General features: G+C 31.7%; 1 protein-coding gene and 2 non-coding genes across 3 annotated transcripts; all 3 read left to right on the forward strand.

The window, feature by feature from the left end:
* Positions 1-5,680: 5,680 nt before the first annotated feature.
* LOC136974682 (clotting factor B-like) lies at positions 5,681-6,633 on the forward strand. The gene is made up of 3 exons (XM_067269628.1): positions 5,681-5,957; positions 6,020-6,162; positions 6,240-6,633. Exons 1-3 carry the CDS (start codon positions 5,681-5,683, stop codon positions 6,420-6,422), a joined length of 603 nt encoding a protein of 200 aa, XP_067125729.1. The 3' UTR covers positions 6,423-6,633.
* Positions 6,634-11,309: 4,676 nt separating this feature from the next.
* On the forward strand, positions 11,310-11,382 carry TRNAA-AGC (transfer RNA alanine (anticodon AGC)). Its single transcript has one exon. It is a non-coding gene; the product is annotated as a tRNA-Ala (tRNA).
* Positions 11,383-14,717: 3,335 nt separating this feature from the next.
* TRNAA-AGC (transfer RNA alanine (anticodon AGC)) lies at positions 14,718-14,790 on the forward strand. Its single transcript has one exon. It is a non-coding gene; the product is annotated as a tRNA-Ala (tRNA).
* The last annotated feature ends 4,745 nt before the right edge of the window (positions 14,791-19,535 follow it).

The raw sequence follows: 19,535 nt of genomic DNA on the forward strand, positions 1-19,535 counted from the left end.
TTGCCTTCTCGTATTCACTAAAAGTAACTATGTAAGTAGTTACTTTAAGATATAGTAAGCAGCTTCAACTAATAATAAAACAAACTATTAGCAGCTATTTTAACGAATAGTAAGCAGTTTCTACAATTAGCAGGGCCGTTGAGAGCCTGTAAGGGGACTCAGGGATAGAGAGGATCTTTTCTGCGTTTTTTTTAAACAAATAAAATACTTAGAGTATGTTTATATATTAATAAAAATCAGACTTACCTTACTTTCTATCAATAAAAATGACATTAATTTAATAGAAGTATGAAACCATAATCTCTAACTTTTCTCCGAAGCGGGGAAAAATCCGCAATCATTTCAATTCACATATATATGTTACTTAGTCCAATATAAGTCCTAAAATTTAATTATTTAGTAAACATTTATAATTTTTAATTAATATTATTTAGGCGGGTAACAGTTTCACTTGGCGTAATACGAATTAAAAAACTTTCAACAATAGAAAAACACGTAAAAAAATGGATTCAATTCTTTCATACTAGAGAATTATGTATACATAAAGCTGCACGTCAATAAACCTAACAATAAAAGTCATAAAAGATCTTTGACGTCAAACACCAATGTTTGGTTTTGATCTTTGTTCGAAGACAAAGAGAAAAATCGACGTAAATTCACATTTTATAGGCATATTTAATAGACATGAAGGCACAAAAGCGTTCATTATTCGGTGACCTTTCATTGTTCTTTAGGTTCTGAGCCTAAATTCTTAATTAAAATTCGTGAGTGCCTTCGACTTCAATTATACTTTGCAGCCTAAAAAAGTACTCAATTATTTTAAATTTGCGTGCATTAAGTATTCATACAGCTACGTCACGTGTTGACGTAGTAATTATATTAATCCTTGAACTGCATATGGCATGAATGTATGAGATCAGATAAGGGAAATGCTTTACATTTTGTAACGTTGGTTTAGTTTATAAAAGGATTGCATAAATGCTTACAAGCATTCTAACATGTCCCTTTCCTCTGTTTAAGGTTAAAGTTACGGTTTAAATTACAATTAAAATTTCACAAATATGATAGCGATTTCATTCATTATTTTAATACTATCTTCTACTACGATTCTTCAATACATACCACATAATAGTAAGTATTTGTTTAAAATTTTATTTAGCTTATAATTCTTATATAAACTTCATATTCTCTTTATATAATCTATAATATAATAATATTAACTTTATAATAAGTTTATTTATATTATTTTTTCACTCCTTAGTCTCGTTAGGGCAACTATTAGCGTAACTAGTAGCGTAACTAGTAGAGTAACTAATACCAGGGCCTGCTGAGACGTTGGTTTTTCGCTTAGAGGGCCCCACAAATCCAAATTTCTAAGAAAATTTGATTAAAATATTTTGGGGCCTCTAAAAACGTTTCCAGAGGCCCCGCAAAATCTCTAGCCGGTCCTGACTACAACCGATGTTAGGAGAGGTCCAAGTTTCACAGCCGGGAATAAATTAGTGGGGTCTAGAGAGAAAAATTCTGACTGGCTACTGTGTGTTTACCCCTTTCGCTTGTACTGTGTGTATAACCCTTTCGCTTTTATCACGTAAACTTACTGCTAGACTACGTTTATAAGATGAAGGCAAAAGAATCTGAGGTGGTTAAAGCCTTCAACTTACTTATCTCATAGCTACAGGTCTGGGAAAGAAGAATGAAAGGCCCGTATTAAAATGTGCAAACTGGCACTTACCTCTGTACTGCTATGAATATGCCACTACTATAGCTATAGATAAAGAGAAAACTCTGATTTTTCTTTGTTTACTTATTTACAAAAGGAGCCGTCCATAAATTACATAAAGGCGATTTCGGCCATTCTAGACCCCCACCCACCCCTGTGTAAGAAGCCGTAATATTTCCTTTGATCCCCCCTTTCCTATCTTTCGTAATATTTAGACATGATTTTATAGAAATATTTTAACAAAAAATTTTTTAAACGATACCCTAAAAATCTTAGGTCCAAAATATATAGGCCTAATTATTAATTAGTTAATTAATGTGTACTATTATTTATAAAAGGCTATGTGAACAAATTTAAAAATATAAAAATTTAATGAATTCGAATAAACAATTTATTTTAAGAACTTTATTTTTTAATTATTAACAAATTTTTTATTATTATTATCATTAATCAACGTCATAATATTCATTTTTATATTAATTTTAATTTTCACAAAAGAACGCAAAAAACTTTGACAGATCGACTAGCTAGTGCACGTTTAAACAGAAACGCCATACAAAATAAAACAAGACAGAATAGAGAAAAACCACATTCCGTTGCCATATTGATTACCTATTGGCTAAAGCCAAAAAAAATAAACTACATGCTAATAAAATGTGCTAGATGCACCTGGAGACTAAATCATAAAGCTTATAAAACTCTATATAATGGGGCAATACAACCGATGCTACTTTACGCGGCCTCTAGCAGGGGCCACGTAACTAGTAAAAATTCAGTAGCAAGTAAATTACTCTCTCCTGAAAGTTTGCCATCAGAATTTCAGTGCTGCAGAACTGTTTCTACTAATGCCTCTGATTCTAGCAGAGCTCCTTCCTTTGCCACTATGTATTGTAGAAAAGGTTCTAAACAACTACATCAGAACTACAAACATCAAGGCTCAACAAGTCTTCACTCTTATCTACGGCTGTTCATATGCAATTACCCTACTATCTCCGATCATCACCCTGTAAACAAGGTAATATCTACATCTCTGATTCTAGCAGAGCCCCAGGGTACATTTGGTGTCATCTGCTTCCTTCATGGATATCCATGCAGACATTAATATCTACACAGATAGATATATTTATACGCATATTTATTTGTACTAACTGCAGATGTCAAACTACAGTTAAACTTCGCTTAAAATTATAATTAAATATTTATTTAAGATAAATTGGATTTAATTATTTTTGTATTTCTAAATCTAAAAACGATTAAATTCTTTGCTTATTTTGTCAAAAATGAGTGCGGAGTAACGTCCAAACGACATCCACTTCGAAAAACGGCCGTTATAGCTTCATGGGACCCAGGTGAATTTAAATTAGGTGCTCCGTGTACAGTGTTAACTTCAGACATTTTTCTTCGGGGAATTTTTTGAAGAAAATATTTATTTTTTATACAATATTGGTTTGAGGACCCTTTTGTTGCGGGCCGCAGGCAATTATTTATTTCGTCCGTAAGATAACCCTTTTATATGTTCCCATCAGTGGCCTTTGTTCACAGGTTTTTGATCTTATTAGCTAACTTCCAGTGTAAGAATGCATTATATTCCCTTTGACTTTTGCTGACAGGCGCACTTGAAGCCAACAGCATTAATTAATTACTGTTTGCCCACAGAGAAGGGACTACTACTAATTAATTATAACTAGTTGATTTAATATAATAATACTCGATTATTATACACTTTCCTTCCATTTTAATTATTTAAATTAATTCAAATGGTTTTAATACTTGTAGTATTAGTTATAATTTACATGAATACAGTTGTTATTGAAAATATATTATTATTGTTATTAAAATGTCATGTCAAAGTATCATAATCATAGAAAATTCTACTGCACTAAAGTTGTGTTTCGTCATTTCCTATTTATTCGGAACTTCCTGTTAATTCTTTGTAATAGACATGAAAACTGATGCCTTTATTGAATAGTGATGATCACGAAATGTTTGTATTTTATTTAATTTTCATGAATTAAAGTAAGCCTTTTATATTCAATTATAATTATTCCCCTTTATTATTGTTTGCTCCTTTCAGGATAACTGTTATTTAATAATTAAATAGTATAATAATAAAATAAGTTATGCCTGTAAACAGATGTTGAATTTCTTAAAATGTCGAAAAGATGTTCTTTGTTGAAGTGATAGGACAACATAACAAATGAGGATTCCTCCTGGAGGACTTTTTACAGGAAATTGCCCCTATTTAGCGTGTATTCACGTGTTATGCTAAGCGAATAAGAGCCAGTTTCCCATACAGTGGCACCCCCTGACAAATCTCAAGTGTTTCCTTGCCTCATTCCATCAAACCCATCTGATTCTTCTTCTACATCCTTTCTCTTTTATCTTCAGGGTGTTCTTCGTCATCCTTTGTCTATTTTTCACCACGTCATTTTTTATCTCCCTTTAGACATTTCACCTTTAGCTATTATACTTCCAGTTTAGTCCTCCCAAAAATTAGTTAACGCAGAATATTTGATAAGAAAATTTTACATAAATTAAATATTTCTTAGTGTGTGGAAGAAGATATTCTTCAAGAAGGTACAGAGATGTGAATGAAGAAGAATTTAATTTAACGACTGAAATGATCGTTGGAGGCCAAATTACTGATATCTCTTCTTTTCCCTGGGTCGTGAGTATTATTAAGCTATTAAAAATATTTAATTTACATTCTAAGTGTTGTACTTTTAAACATTTTTATTTATAGTGTAAACTTTGTGATAAATCTCGGTGTATCTGTGGAGGAACCATAATTTCTCCATTTTTTGTACTGACTGCTAGTCACTGTTTGCAAACGTAAGCTCCATTTATATTTATATTATATGTATTACATATACAGAGTTATTCAAAAAGATGATGCGTACAGTAGACCCCCCTGTAACACGATAGATACGTTCCGTGTTATATGAATCCGTGTTGTACGATCACTTAAATACATGAGCCAATCACAGCCCGGCACGTGTGCAGTTTAGAGGCTATGGCTGTTTGAAAGGTTTTCTTCCATAAAATTAATCGATTCTAGACGAATTTGACTCAACATTTCCAAATCACGTATAATTTTTTTGGGAATAATCCATATAAACTATGCTATAAACAAAAAATTGTAGGATTACTTACCGAGTGTGCACCGTTCGACGACACCATTACTTAAGCTTGTTTTCGTCGCGGAGCGGCTCATCGAACGGCAGACACGTGTTTCCTAATCAGCGAATTTTTCGCAGGAAAATAACTTAACTTTGGAGACATCATTAATAAAAAATATAATTTTTATGGCCGTTGAATAACAAATGTTTTTTAGTAGGTCCAGTGTTCGTTTAAACACAACGGTTTGCACAATATCCGCTATTGGTCCAGATCCGACCAATCCTGTCGCGACACGAGTCGGCCATGACGTTTTACCGTGTTATACGAGTCTCTTTTTTAGCGTGTTATACGAATACGATCGCAATTTTTTCGCCGTGTTATACGAATCCGTGTTATGTGAACCCGTGTTATAGAGGGTTCTACTGTATTTTAAATAAACTGTAAAAGATGGAAACACATTTTGCACATTCTATTGAGTAGAGGAAGATTTAAAATTTTAAATGTTCGAAGTAGATTATTCAAAATACTAACTGATGAACTTGACGCTGAGTATATAACTTTATTATTGCATTCCGAAGTTAGATAGCCTAGTAAGGGAAAAGTCCTACATCGATTTGTAGAGCTTCCAGAGATAAAACTATCTGTAGAGTTCAGAAATGAAACTTTACTATAATTTAAGAAAATTACTTGTTTTAAGCCTTTATTATTATTTAAATTTATTATTGTTATATAATTAAAAATATCGGGTTTACTTCTTGGTCCCATTAAACTCCTGTTTGAGTGCTAGGGAAAGTAGGGGAAGAGCCTTTTCCATCTTTGTATTTAACATTTTCAAATATGCTTTTAAAATTTTGCAGCGTTTCGAGTGCAAAATACTTGAAAATTAAAGTTGGACATGCCAATATAAACAAAGGAACAACCCATTCAGTAAAGAGAGCGTACCATTATGTTAATAAATGGTCAACAAATTACGACATATGTCTTCTTAAAGTCAGAACTCCATTTACATTCAACCTACGTGTTCAACCGGCTTGTCTCCCTACAATAAATATGTGCGGGAAAAGTTACGAATATCATCAAGCCTTTATAATGGGTTGGGGTTCAACCAAACCAGGTACGTCGTAACATTTTAAGTAATATTTAAAAACATAATTTAAAATACTAAAAATAAAACAGGTGGGAAACAATCGCAATCCTTAAGGCAAACTCCAGTAACAATCAAAAACCGAGAGAAGTGTGCAAAGAACTATAAATTAATGGGATCAAACATCCATTCGTGTCAAATTTGCGCTGGAGGACATAACAGAGATTCTTGTCAGGTAAATGAAGTGTTCAAGCATATCTTTCATAGATAAGATCGTTCAATGTATAATTTATTTTATTTTATTTTTTCCAGGGTGATTCTGGTGGCCCATTGTTTATTTATGAAAACAATAGATGGTATCAACTAGGAATTGTGTCATTTGGAATAAGTTGTGCAATTGAAAGCTATCCGGGAGTATATACAGCTACTTGCTGTTATTTACAATGGATAAATTCTACTATCTACCAAGATTATCGCAAATATCGAAATAATTAATTGATTTTTAATGAATTTTTTGATGGAGAATATCCGTCGGAATATAATTTAAGAAAATTCCATGAATTATTAATTTTTTTTTTTTAAATTTCTGTAAAACAGAAATATTATATACGATATTCAGATTAGCATATAATGTAGTAAAATCTCATTAAGAGGTGACAAATCCCGACTTCGAGTTAACGAGCTTAATATGCTATTTCCTCGAATTTTTTATGAAATTTCTCGTTATCAAGGAGTTTCTCAAGAATCTCCAAAATGATTTTACAAAATTGTGTACAGTTTATGTCGCTTTTGAAGACGTTGAGATGCCGCTCCCTGTCCCAATCAGAATGCCACGCCGGCAACAATACAAGGATCGACATCCTTCTACTGATATCCTACAGTACAAGAATGTCGACGTTTGTATTGTAATGGTGTATGTACTCGATCCTTCTACTGTAGTGTTATAAGTACATGATTCTTCTACTGTAATGTTGCATGTACCTATACAAGAATCAGGTACTGTACATAATGTAGTAAAATCTCATTAAGAGGTGACAAATCCCGACTTCCGACCTGTAATGTTGCATGTACCTGATTCTTGTATTGTAATCGTGATGTATGTATCCTATCCTTCCACTGTAGTGTTGTATGTACTTGATCCTTGTAATGTAATGATGAAAACTACCCGAGGTGCGGTGTTGTATTCAACATAGAACATTGTGTTTGTTTATCGTCTGTATTCATACGTGAATATAACAAAAAATAGAGATTCCCGATCAAAGGTAAAAGACAAAAGTACTAAAAATTTCGACTTAGCGAGGTTTTACTGTATTTTAATTGTTAAAACATATTATTATCTTAAATTTATACTTGAATACAATTGTGGCATGTTTAATATATACCTTCAAAATAAAATATATTCTAGAATCTAGATATATTATAAAGTTTATATTAAATGTAATTTTATTCTGTGCAATATTTAGTGAAATTTATACTTGCTTTTCTAAAAACGAAGCATAACAAAAATTAAATTTTCTCTCGTATAATAGTGTGGTATGAGAACCATTGTTATTGGTACTACGTTAATAAGATAAACCCGAAACACTTTGCATATATACAGATTTTCCACTAGTGGGAGTAAAGAGGAATTTTGGAAAGGTCCGAAGGAGGTTAAAAAGATGAATTATCACCATAATTTTAAGGAAAAAACTGTCATACCATCTAGGATAGAGATGGCAAACCACGTGCCACAGTGAGCAATAGTACCTTTAAAAATGTTTCCTTGCAAGAACAATATTTAAATAAATGAAATGAATATACTATTATAAGAATAACTGTAAAGAAGTTAATTGTGAAAGGGAATTTCATGTGATAACCCAACAGGATAATTGAAAAAAAATAGAGATAAACCGAAATCCTATGATACGTTACGTGCCAGATAATTTCTCCAAGCGTGCCCGAAATGACAAGGTGAGAGAAATCCCTGGAATGTAAATCCCAAATATTCGCCATCCCAGCTCTAGGATAATATCGTAATAGCAAGAAATAAAAAATGAGTGTGCAATTTTGTATTGGATTGGAAGAATGAACAACAAAACAAAATTCAACTGTGTCATTTAGCTTTTTCCTCCACTCTTCCGCCCTATGAGCAATATTCTGGCCATTTTTCTATCTCCATAGTGGGTTCTACAAGACATTCGATGAAAGCAGCCTAGTGGTAACGAACTGGACCTAACTTGTATGGGACAGAAAGCTCATGAAAATTTTCTTGGGGTTTTGTCTATTTGAATACGTGTTTTCCAGAAATCAGGTTAATCCTCAATAGCCTCGGCCATAGAAGATTTGTAATCTATGCCTTATCAGAATATACAATACAGGAACTTCGAAAAGGCACAAAAAATAGCAAATATTAGATTTTTAAAAATTAAATACAAAATTAAATTGAAAGTTTCGACGCCATTTTAAAAGATTCCGCAATTTATTGGAAATAGCCTTCCATTTCGTATAAAGTGTATAGGCACATAGGACAACGATTGTGTCGTTCTATGGATCATTATGTAATCGCGCTAAGTGTAGAGCCAGCATAAACGCATAAAATAATGGATTAAACAGGAAATCGAAATTAATTTTCACAAGTGACTTCGACGTTACAGAAAAATGCCATTCATGATTCTTTTAAATTTTTCTTTGTGGGCTGAAAATGTGTGAAAAAGCTAATTCGGTAAAAATAATTCACGGACATACTTTGACATTTTCTTTACTTTTTCTGGTATAAAATTGTTACATATTTACAATAGAAAATTTTAAAATTAATATATAAATGAATCTATTTTAAAGGAAAATTTATATAATTAACATTCGTTACTAGCGACAGATAGAAGTACTATGGGATAGACTTTGCTATTGAAAATTTTTTAAAATAAATCTTAAATTATTTATATTATAGCCGATAAATGAATATCTACGTAATTACAAAGAAATTAAAATTAATTATAATTATATTGTATAAAAATTAAAACATTTATTCGTATAATATCATAGATATATATCAAAATTTATGACCTCCGATAACCAATTAATGAAATAAACAACTGAAGTAGAATATGGAATTTTATCTTCTAAAGTACTCTTCCAGTTTGTTATTCCAATAAGTATCCATCTTGAATTTTCGAATAACATTTCCGGTGATCCATCGTCACTCTAAGAGTAATAATAATAATAATAGTTTAATAAAATATCAAAATGTTGAAATTTCTGAAGTATCATTTAAATGCTTTACCTGTATTTTAATCTCTGATTCGTTTATACACAATAAATGTGTAACTATTACAGAATACAGGTATAGTGTATTTATACACGTATTCCGTATAAATACACTACATATGTACAGTACGTACCACTCCAATGGCCGAGCAGTTAAGGTAACAGTCTACCTCAATGGGGGATCCGGAATCGAATCTGGACGGGATGAAATTACGTCCAGATCGAATTAGTTACCGGGTCCTCAAAGCGGTAGTCTGACATCATAACCCAGATGTTTCAAGGGGGACAAACGGATACTAGGGTAACACAACAATACTATAGTGGTGCTGCAAACTATAGTTCTGAACAGCGCCATTACATTTACTTAACTGTACTTTTAACTATTTTGTGAACCCTTTTTAACTTGTGTCTTACCACCGGTTTTTTTCCCTCTAAACATCTGTTATTTAAGAGGAAAATAGTTGTTTTTGAATCTGGTCTCTGACTCATCACATGACCTACAAGGTGTGATAAGTCTGAAAATTAGCCAAATTTAGGCTACATCAAGATACATTAATCATAGACAAGAAACAAAGAAGGGAGTATGGGGAACCCAAGAAAATATTACCAAGTTGAGGGAGCCATTATTTTAAAAAGGATGAAAAATACTGTCTTAATCGCTCATCGGGTAGGTGGAGTAAGAATTGAGGCAAGCTCTCATCTGGAGAGGCCTAATTCGCTGTACTGAAGGAACTACATACTAAGGCATTTTAGTACACAGTCAAAATAGTACTAATAAAAATTGATTACTTACTATTCGTACGTTATTATCTGTCACAGTACATATTAAACTATCCTGGATTCCTCGATTATAATACAATAACTTCTTTTCAGGAGCACATTCTGAATTTGGGATAACAATTTTTCTGCTCGCCGTTAATTCGACGAGTAATAACTTCTCCTATTAAAAATAAATAATAATAATTTATTTGTAGATTAACTTTTGTTCCTATTAAATCAACGTATAAATGTCTTACCATATTCGTCAGTACCCCAACCAATGCTAAATAAGTCACGATATTCTAAATCTCGAGATACATATGGCAAACATATTGGCATAGGATCGAAAATACGCTGAGAGAGTTTTAATACGGCTACGTCGTTATAAATGTTGAAAAGCCGAAAGTTTGGATGTATCCAATAGTTTTCTACTTTAAGAATTCTCCCTTTATTAATAACTGAAGAACCCACGATTACTTCAAGTTCATTTAAGTCACTAAAGCGAAATTATCGACAATATTAAATAATGCCAATGTAGGATTAAAGAACCTGTAGCATCTGTATACAACATTCAATTATTTACTTACCTCCTAAAAATACCTTTAAAGATGGTCATGCAAACAGCTGATGTTATGATATGGCTGGAAGTAATGAGTGTTCCTGCACAAAGATATTTTCTGTCGACATTAGTTTTCTTGAAAATTTGTGCCTAAAAACATTCAACATAAACATTTATTTTAAATTTCTGTATCTTTGAATTTCAGTTCTAACCGGAGGATCTTCGTAAACACGTTGGAAATTGCCTCCAATAAAATTTAATTTACTCTGTTAATGTTGGTGAGAGTATCATGACACTCTCCTAGGGACATTCCAGATGATGTCTAGACTTTTGTTTATATAACTACATTCTTGTACTTCATACCTTATCTCCCTTGGTTTTTTGGTATGTGTAGTATATACAGCTTAGATTAAATTCTATGTTCAAACCAAGCAGTTCGCTTTTCACTTTACTCCGCTGTCACACCCTGCATTTATCACAACAGTTAACCTACTATCAACACGTTAACGGAATTGAATTGGATAAGACACGCAACACATGGAAAATATGCCAAGTGAGATATCTCTCTGGAAGACTTTTATGAAAAACTGAGCCATATTTAGGTGTTGAACACGTGAAAAAACGCGGAAAATCCACACGACAAACCTGTTGTTGAGGGTCGAACTCACGACAAGCTATGAAAGCTTTCAACATGTGAAATAAAATTAGCACGCCTACAGAACCCGTTTAAAGTAAGTTGCCATTAAATTAATATAAATTATTCATAATAAAATTACAAGTTTGTCAGTATAAAGTAGGTTAAATGAATCTTGTTTGTATCAGGGGGCGTAGCTCAGATGGTAGAGCGCTCGCTTAGCATGCGAGAGGTACCGGGATCGATACCCGGCGCCTCCAAATTTTTACTTTTGTACACCCTATAAAGCAGTGTTTCCCAACGTGGTGCCCACACCCCCACAGAGGAGCAATTCGAAACTCGTCCAGAGTTTAAGTTAACCCTTTTCCCGTGGAGTGGGATTAACAATTCTGGTAACCACTGAGAACAAAGAGATGAACGAGGCCCTGAGGCCGGTGAAAGAGGAGAAAGAACATTCTTTGCCTAGACCTCGAGGTGGGCAGACGTGAGTTATGGTGTTCCAGGCCGTGTTTGGCAATGACTGGAAAGTGCAAGAGACTTTGATGAAAGGATTGGGTTTTCTCGTGGTTATGATAAAACAGTGTGGCAATTAAGTGCAAGAAAAAACATTAACGAACACGACAACGAGAGACTTTCCAAAAGAGTTCAACATATATGTTGAGGGAGGAATAAGAATTTTAGAAAGGCTTAGGTGGGGCATAGCACAAAAAAGGTTGGGAAACACTGCTATAGGGTGTACAAAAGATGTCTGTTGTAGGTAGATATTATACAAAAATAACCTTTACGTGACATCCAGACAAATTTCCTAGTATTTTATAGTAATCAATGTAGGTTATACAAAAAATTTATTTTGTATACTAGTACTTTCTATATATTAACAGGACTTATTATACTGGAAATTATGGATGCAATGATTAAATTGTTTTTAACACAAAATAATTTAGAAATACTTCAAGGGGATAAAACCAAACAAATAATAATTATGGAAAAAGAAAAGAAAAATAAAGTCATTAAGGAATTAATCCAAGAAGGAAGTTATAAACAGCTTAACAAAGATCCAGTAAATGGTCTAATAAAATCGTTAGAAAAGGAATTAAAAAATTTAAAAATACAACAGCGTGTAACAGAAGAAGACATCAACTACATAAAAAGAGAAGACGACAGAACACCGAAATTTAACATAAGGGTAAAAACACGTAAAAATCCTATTACCTATCCTACTATCTATCCTATAGACCTTTAATAGATGTTAAAAATTACGTATATTTAAAGGATAAATTAAATTTATTAGAAGTTTCTCAGTATAGTATAAAAAATGTGAATGACTTATTAAATAGATTAAAAAATATAACAATTAATGAAAATATGAAGTTAATATCACTCGATGTTGTAAACATGTATCCTAGCATAACAATAGAAGATATAGAAAATTCTTTAAGAAAAATAAATACACCAGAATGGATAATTAAATTGTGCCTAATTGTAATTAAAAATAACTACTTTCAGCTCGATAAGAAATTCTACACCCGAACAGAAGGAATGCCTATGGGTACATGTATAGGTCCAAAATTGGCCGAAATAACAATGATACAAATAGATGAAAAGATCAAAAATATAGAAGGTATTGAATTTTACAGCAGGTATGTGGATGATTGCATAATAATTTTTGATAAAACGAAAACAAATGAAAATATAATTATAAATAAGACCAATAAGATGAAAGAGAATATCAAATTTGAATTAGAAAAATAAAAACAGAATAGTATAAATTATTTAGATATAACAATAGAAAGAAAAAATAATAGATTAATTTACAAGAAATATGTTAAACCAATACAAATACCCAAAATAATTAATTATAAATCTGTGATTCCGGTCAGTATGAAATATAATATATTTAAAATGTATATGAATAAAATAAGGCAAAGAACAAGCGAAATAGAAACACAAAAACAACAAGAAAAAATAATTAAAATGTTTATTTTAAACGATTACCCAAAATGTATAATAAAAAAATGGCTTGAAAAACTAGATAATGACAAACAACCAAAATCAATAGATAAAGAGAAAAAAATTATTTGAAAGAATTAAAAATGTAATTAAAAATAGAATCAACTTAATACCGGAAAAAATAAATTCAACTAAAAAACAATTATGTTACAGAAAAGAAGAAAAATACGATATAACAGAGAAGAAAGGGATAGTATATTCATTTGATTGTAATTGTAATTCAAAGAAAACATATATAGGAGAAACTAAAAGAAAATTAAAAATAAGATTAAGTGAACATATCAGAGCAATCGAAGGAAACTATGCAAATTCAGCAGTAGCTGACCATTGTAACACAGAAGGTTGTGCAATTGATCTAAATACGGTAAAAATCAGAAAAAAGGAAAAAAAAAACAATTATAAAAGACAACTGTATGAGCATTTAAATATAATTAGGCAAACTAATAAAATGAATAACGACAATGGTAGAGAGATCCACCAATCATGGTTAAGCATTATAAAAAGGGGTGAGGAAGAGGTATAAAAGATGAGATGGGACGTATTAGAATCGAAATTAAGTAGAAACGAATAAACAAAAAGAAGTAAGTTAATTGAAATAATAATATTTTAGATAATAATTAAATTTATCGTTTTAAAGTATAAAAATTAGAAATGTGTAAAATTGTATGGTTGCTGTGGATCGTGAGTTTAAGTGGAAATGTAGAGAAGATCGGAAATACAAAAATTGTAAAAATTTTTACATTTATTGTCGGGAAATGTTTGTGTTTTTAACTAATTTTAGTTATAATTGTACCGTAATTGTTAATTGTAGAAAGTGTCGTTTAAGGGCCTGCTGAGGAGGGACGAACAAGTCCGAAACACATGTTTAAAGTGTATGTGTTCGGGTGAACTAAATAAAGAACATTATTTTTGATCTGTAAGACTAAATATCTGCATCCATAATTTCCAGTATAATAAGTCCTGTTAATATATAGAAAGTACTAGTATACAAAATAAATTTTAGAGTTAAAAAGGACAAAAAGGCATAATAATTAAATGTAGGTTATACATTAAATTAATCAATAATTGACATAGAAAGTAACTTATACGTAACAATATCGAGTATATTGTATATACCTGCGCTGGACTTAGACTCGTGAGTCTGAAATATAACATATAAATAATGATGGCCCTTCTACTAAATAATGATACATGTAAAAGTATGAGGCCCTATGCTTCGGGAGGCCTTAGGCATCAGTTTCAGCTTATGTACAAATCCAGCCATGCTCATCTCAACTGATCGATCTAAGGAATGGAAATTATAGGTTCTTCAGCTAAATTTTCCGGAATTTCTAAACTTTTTATATTATTAATTCTAAGATTTAAGATTTTTTATTTTGGCGTAAATAATTGAAAATGTTTGAAGAATTATTAATTTATTTAAATTAAGAATAAGAATATCGTAAACGTCGCGTCGCTTTGCGCCTCTAAAGTCAGCACGAAGCGATGCGAAACAAGCCACACAATAGCGTTAGAAAGTAGGTCAAATTTTTAAAATAACCTTTATTTTCGTATAAAGGTAGTTTAAAGTGTACTATATTAACAAGGGGGCGTAGCTCAGATGGTAGAGCGCTCGCTTAGCATGCGAGAGGTACCGGGATCGATACCCGGCGCCTCCAAATTTTTAAAACGTGATTAAATATCCTCCGATGTCCCCGAAGATTATTTGTTTTACTAATTTCTACCGATAACGTTAAACAGCTTTAACCAGCATTTTATTAAAATATATTTATATGCATAGACCTGCATACATATGTATCAGTGGAATAACTACTGTTAATCGAGGTTAAGCTTAACGGCTCGAGGTTAAGCTTAACGGCTCGTGGTAAAGGCCCCAAATCAGGTCCTGTCACCGTTTTTCTACTTCCCCGGGCCCGTGAAAATTTGTAGATCCTCTATATAAAGTTAATACTATTTTCATTAATAGAAAAAGAAATCTGTAAGACCGTTTTATATAAATAAATAAATACTCTATGTATTTTATGTTCAAAATACATCGGCAAAAGGGGCCCTCTCTACCCAAGGCCTCGTACAAGTAAAATTAATTACGTTTTCGAGTGACTGAAACTTTACTTACTCAAATCGGAGTTACGAAAGTGAAATAAAACTTGTTTCCCATGTAAAACACGTGTAGAAATAAGGAAAACTTACTATAAAATACTACCAACAGGGGTGAATGGAATTAAGTAAGAATACACGAGGAAATATTATTATATTTCCTCTTACTATACACAATATTATATAATAATTATATATTGCTATATTCGTCTACGTTACACATATAATTAAATTACATTTAATTTCATTATATTTATTATATTAATTTATCTGTATTTGTTTTATTTATATATATTGTAATAAACTGTGCAGTGCAAGCTTAAAAATATTACAGACAGCGCCATGATCTCCCCAATATTTTAAGTGTTGTCGGGCGTTCCAAAGTTGAAAGATGATAATTTTTATCCTTCTACTTTGTTGGACCTGCAAAACTTAAAATGTTATCGAGGGACCGAACGTATTCTGATCCCTTAGAATTCGCACCTGTGGATGTTTATTACAATAAATACAGTATTAATAAAAAATATATTTATATATAAAGGAAAACTTACAATCCAAGGCCAAATAATATTACCTCCGCTATCAGTTCTCACAATGCCACAGTCTAAATATTAATTTTTTAATTAAGATATTAATATAATTCAAATTTATATAAGAAAAAATATTAATTAAAAGTCATACTTGATACGAAATTGTTATATTTATTTACTTGTTTAATAAAATTAGGCCAAACTTCGCTTTCTGCTCCTGAAAAGACGGTGAATTTTCTACTGTTTATGGTAAGAATTAATTAAAATTATTTAATCTTATAGCAAATTTTTAAACCATGTCTTACCTTTAAGCAGCGTGACTATCAATAGACCTAACTGTACCGTATTCATATCTACTAAACTGTATCTTTTCTCAACTGATTGCCCGGTCTTAAATATTCCAGTTAATCCTGGAACCACATGAGTCAGGGTTCAAGTTCATTTTCCGAAACTTTACGCATGAAATATTTCGTTAATATAATAACCATAGGGCAATAACTCATAAAATACAAACGGGATTCCTGCAGCTACCTTCGTGATAATTCTTTCTACAGTTCAAAATGATCTGGCTAATTATTTTAACATATTATCTGGAAGGGAACCAAATGATTTCACTTGTAAAACGTTTCCAAGAAAACTTAGTCATAAATATTTTAAATATTTCCGTTCGTTTGTTGCTGAAAAGTGTTCAAATTATTTTTAATTACGTGTCCATACTTCAGTGAGAATGTTTAGAATGGCTTCTAAAGTTAAAAAGAAAATATATGGTTTGTCTAAGGTCTACTATTGTATAAATTACACCTATTTTGTATTTTACTGTATAATACAAGAATCGCATTAATTCATTTCGTAACACCCACAGAATGGCAGCTTGATGGGCAGGTACTACACAAACAAAAGATACCACCCTTAGCTATGCATATAAAGAATTTCTTCCGATTTAACGTTCTTTTTTTATATTTAATATTAATCAAAAGTCAAAATCAGTATAATATAATAATATTAATATGTATCTAGCAGTTACATGAAGCAAACTTCGATTTAGCGCCACTATTTGTTCGCTTATGAAATTGACGCTAACTCGAACTTGGCGCTAAACGTAGGGGAAACTTGCTTAATTCGTACTTGCGCCTAATTCGTACTTCGCTTATATCTCGACTCCGGTAATAGCTATTAGTGCCTTTAGTGACAAAAAAAGTAAATAACAGTCGGCCATATTACCATCTGACAGACAACACGCTGTTACGCTGCTTCCGACAAAAATATTGAAAAGGTAAGTTTTTTTCAACTTTTTCTGTAATATTTTTGCACATTTCGTAAGAACGTTCTTCAAATTGGATCGTGTATAATTTTTTTAACTATCTGTGACGTATTAATGCGTATTTTTGTGATTTCACCTGATGTGATGATATATGAGTATTTGCTGTCAAATTTCTTGGAGGCAAATGTAAAACTTATTCGACTCTTGCGCCTATTTCGTACTCCAGGCAAGTTCTTAAAACGTACTGGTACGATTTAGGAAAACCATTTTAGATGAATGTCACAATAAGCTATTACCGATTCGTAAACTGTTATTTTTTACTAAGTTACTGATTTCAAAAATAACCGCAAAAGTTCAAAACAAATTAAAACTAAATTGTCTTTAATTTTAGAACATGTCAAAAAGAAAATATAATTCTTGGAATAAAGAAAATATGGAAGAAGCGATTAAAAATATATAATGACGGTTTATAAGCTTTCTAAAATTTTGGCTCAAAAAGGGAAACACCAGGTTTGAGCTGTCACTAGTAGCGAACGTGGTATCAACACCACATGCATCTGCTGTATGAATGCTGCTGGAGAATTCGTGCCACCCATGCTCATATGTAAACGTAAAAGAATGACAGATGACTTAAAGCGTGGAGGGCCACCGAATATGTTGTACAGTTGTTCAGAAATCGAATGGATTCTGAGTACATTATTTGTCGAATGGCTTAAACATTTTATAAAGTGTCTGAGACTGCAAACATCACAAGACAGTCAAGTTCTTCTCATCTTAGACGGTCATTCGACGCACACGAAGAACATTGATGCCATTTATCTTGCAAGGGACTATGGAATAATCATGCTCTCTCTGCCAGCACATACCACACATAAGTTGCGTTCTTGTTCTTATAGAAAGTCCTTATAAAAAAGAGCTCGAGAATAAAATAGAAGAATTCAAGAACAAAAACGTATCAAAGAATCTTGGTGCAAAGAAAAGTAAAACTAATAAAATATCACAAAAGGAGAATAAAAAAAGAAATAAGAAAAAAATGAAAATAACAGTTGGTACTGTAAATTATGCCAAGAAGACGTAAAAGAAAGTATGATCAAATGCACACGATGTGAGATATGGGTATATGAACTTTGCGCAGGAACCAATAAAAAGCAACGGATTACAACTGCAATGACTGCCAAGAATTGGCGAAGACCATCAGCCGAATCTACACACGTATTAATACATTATTGATTAAGATTTTGATTCTTAAGATGCAAACCAATGATAGGATCTCAAAGTACGATTTAAGATGAATGGTTCTAAATCGTACTTTTTTAGTGTTTTTTTTAAATGTTTATTTCTCAGAAGTTTATAAGATTTATGCTAAATTTGATTATGGTAGTAATAAAATATTTCTCAAATAAATTATTTTTCATTTTGAGTAATTTTTTTGTTTATTAATTTCGATAATATGATGGTTTTTCCTTAAGGGGTACGAATTAGGCAAGTTTACCCTAAGTATCATAAACAATAAGAATTATGTGTAATAATGAGGTTATAATAGGGCCTTCTTCAGCATACCCTTCGTGAGTCTAATCAGACCCGTAATGGAGTAGTAAGTGGTGAGAAATAGGCCGCCCATAGCGAATTCAATCTAGGGTTCGCCAGAACGGTAAAATGACGTCATATCTGACTCGACTATACATTAATGAGATTTTACATGAGGCATGAGTGTTTGGGCTATATGATTTAATCATAAGATTTGCAATGTAAAATTACGTTTAATAATTCACAAATACTGATATGTCCTGTATTTAATATTTATGTAAAGAACAGTTTACGTATATATATTGACGCTTTATGCGGGTGACGCTATTTAGAGGAGCGCTTTATCAATGGACTAACTGCAGAGTTTATTCTATTATTATAAAACGTACGTTTGAAGTAACGTAGCGATACATAAGCCTTAGTTAATTTTACAATATTTTAATAAATTATAAATTAATAAATAAATTAAATAATTATCATTCATATTAATTGATTTATGGTTGACTGAACTTTGAAGCTTCATTTTAAAGGCACGCAAAAAATATTCAAGCATTCAGTTACATGGCCGAAAAAGCTTGAATAATTTCAATTTTATAATAGTTTCAGATAAAACAATTCAATTTTAAAAGTCAACTTTATAAAGGAAATAATAATGACAGTTAAAATTATTGATTATGCTTCAGTGTCATGCGACTCCGCTTATTATGCCGTACAAAGGAAAGGTCATCTGAGTGAATGCAAGTATGCACGGTTCAGCTATTCAGTTAAAGACTTGTTTAAATGTTTCTTCTGTACAAAAGTCAAAAACCGCGAATATGTACAGAATAAATTTGTAAATTCACAATAAAAATGATAGCTTCCTTGTTAACCATTGTATTTTTTTTACTCTTTTTGCCTGCAGGAACTGAAAGGATCTTATTCCCGGCAATCTCACGATGAGCCTGGAAAAAGATTCTGTTTTTTAGTTCACGGAGCGTACTGGACGGGA

This window comes from Centruroides vittatus, unplaced genomic scaffold, assembly GCF_030686945.1.
Source record: "Centruroides vittatus isolate TY-2023 unplaced genomic scaffold, ASM3068694v2 contig_1079, whole genome shotgun sequence".
NCBI lineage: Eukaryota > Metazoa > Arthropoda > Arachnida > Scorpiones > Buthidae > Centruroides > Centruroides vittatus.

What these genes read in the sequence shown, in the direction of transcription:
- LOC136974682 (XM_067269628.1), top strand. Translation starts at nt 5,681, where the DNA reads ATGCTTTTAAAATTTTGCAGCGTTTCGAGTGCAAAATACTTGAAAATT. An exon ending in TTGGGGTTCAACCAAACCAG is followed by an intron (nt 5,958 to 6,019) that starts GTACGTCGTAAC and finishes AAAATAAAACAG; the next exon opens with GTGGGAAACAATCGCAATCC. An exon ending in ATAACAGAGATTCTTGTCAG is followed by an intron (nt 6,163 to 6,239) that starts GTAAATGAAGTG and finishes TATTTTTTCCAG; the next exon opens with GGTGATTCTGGTGGCCCATT.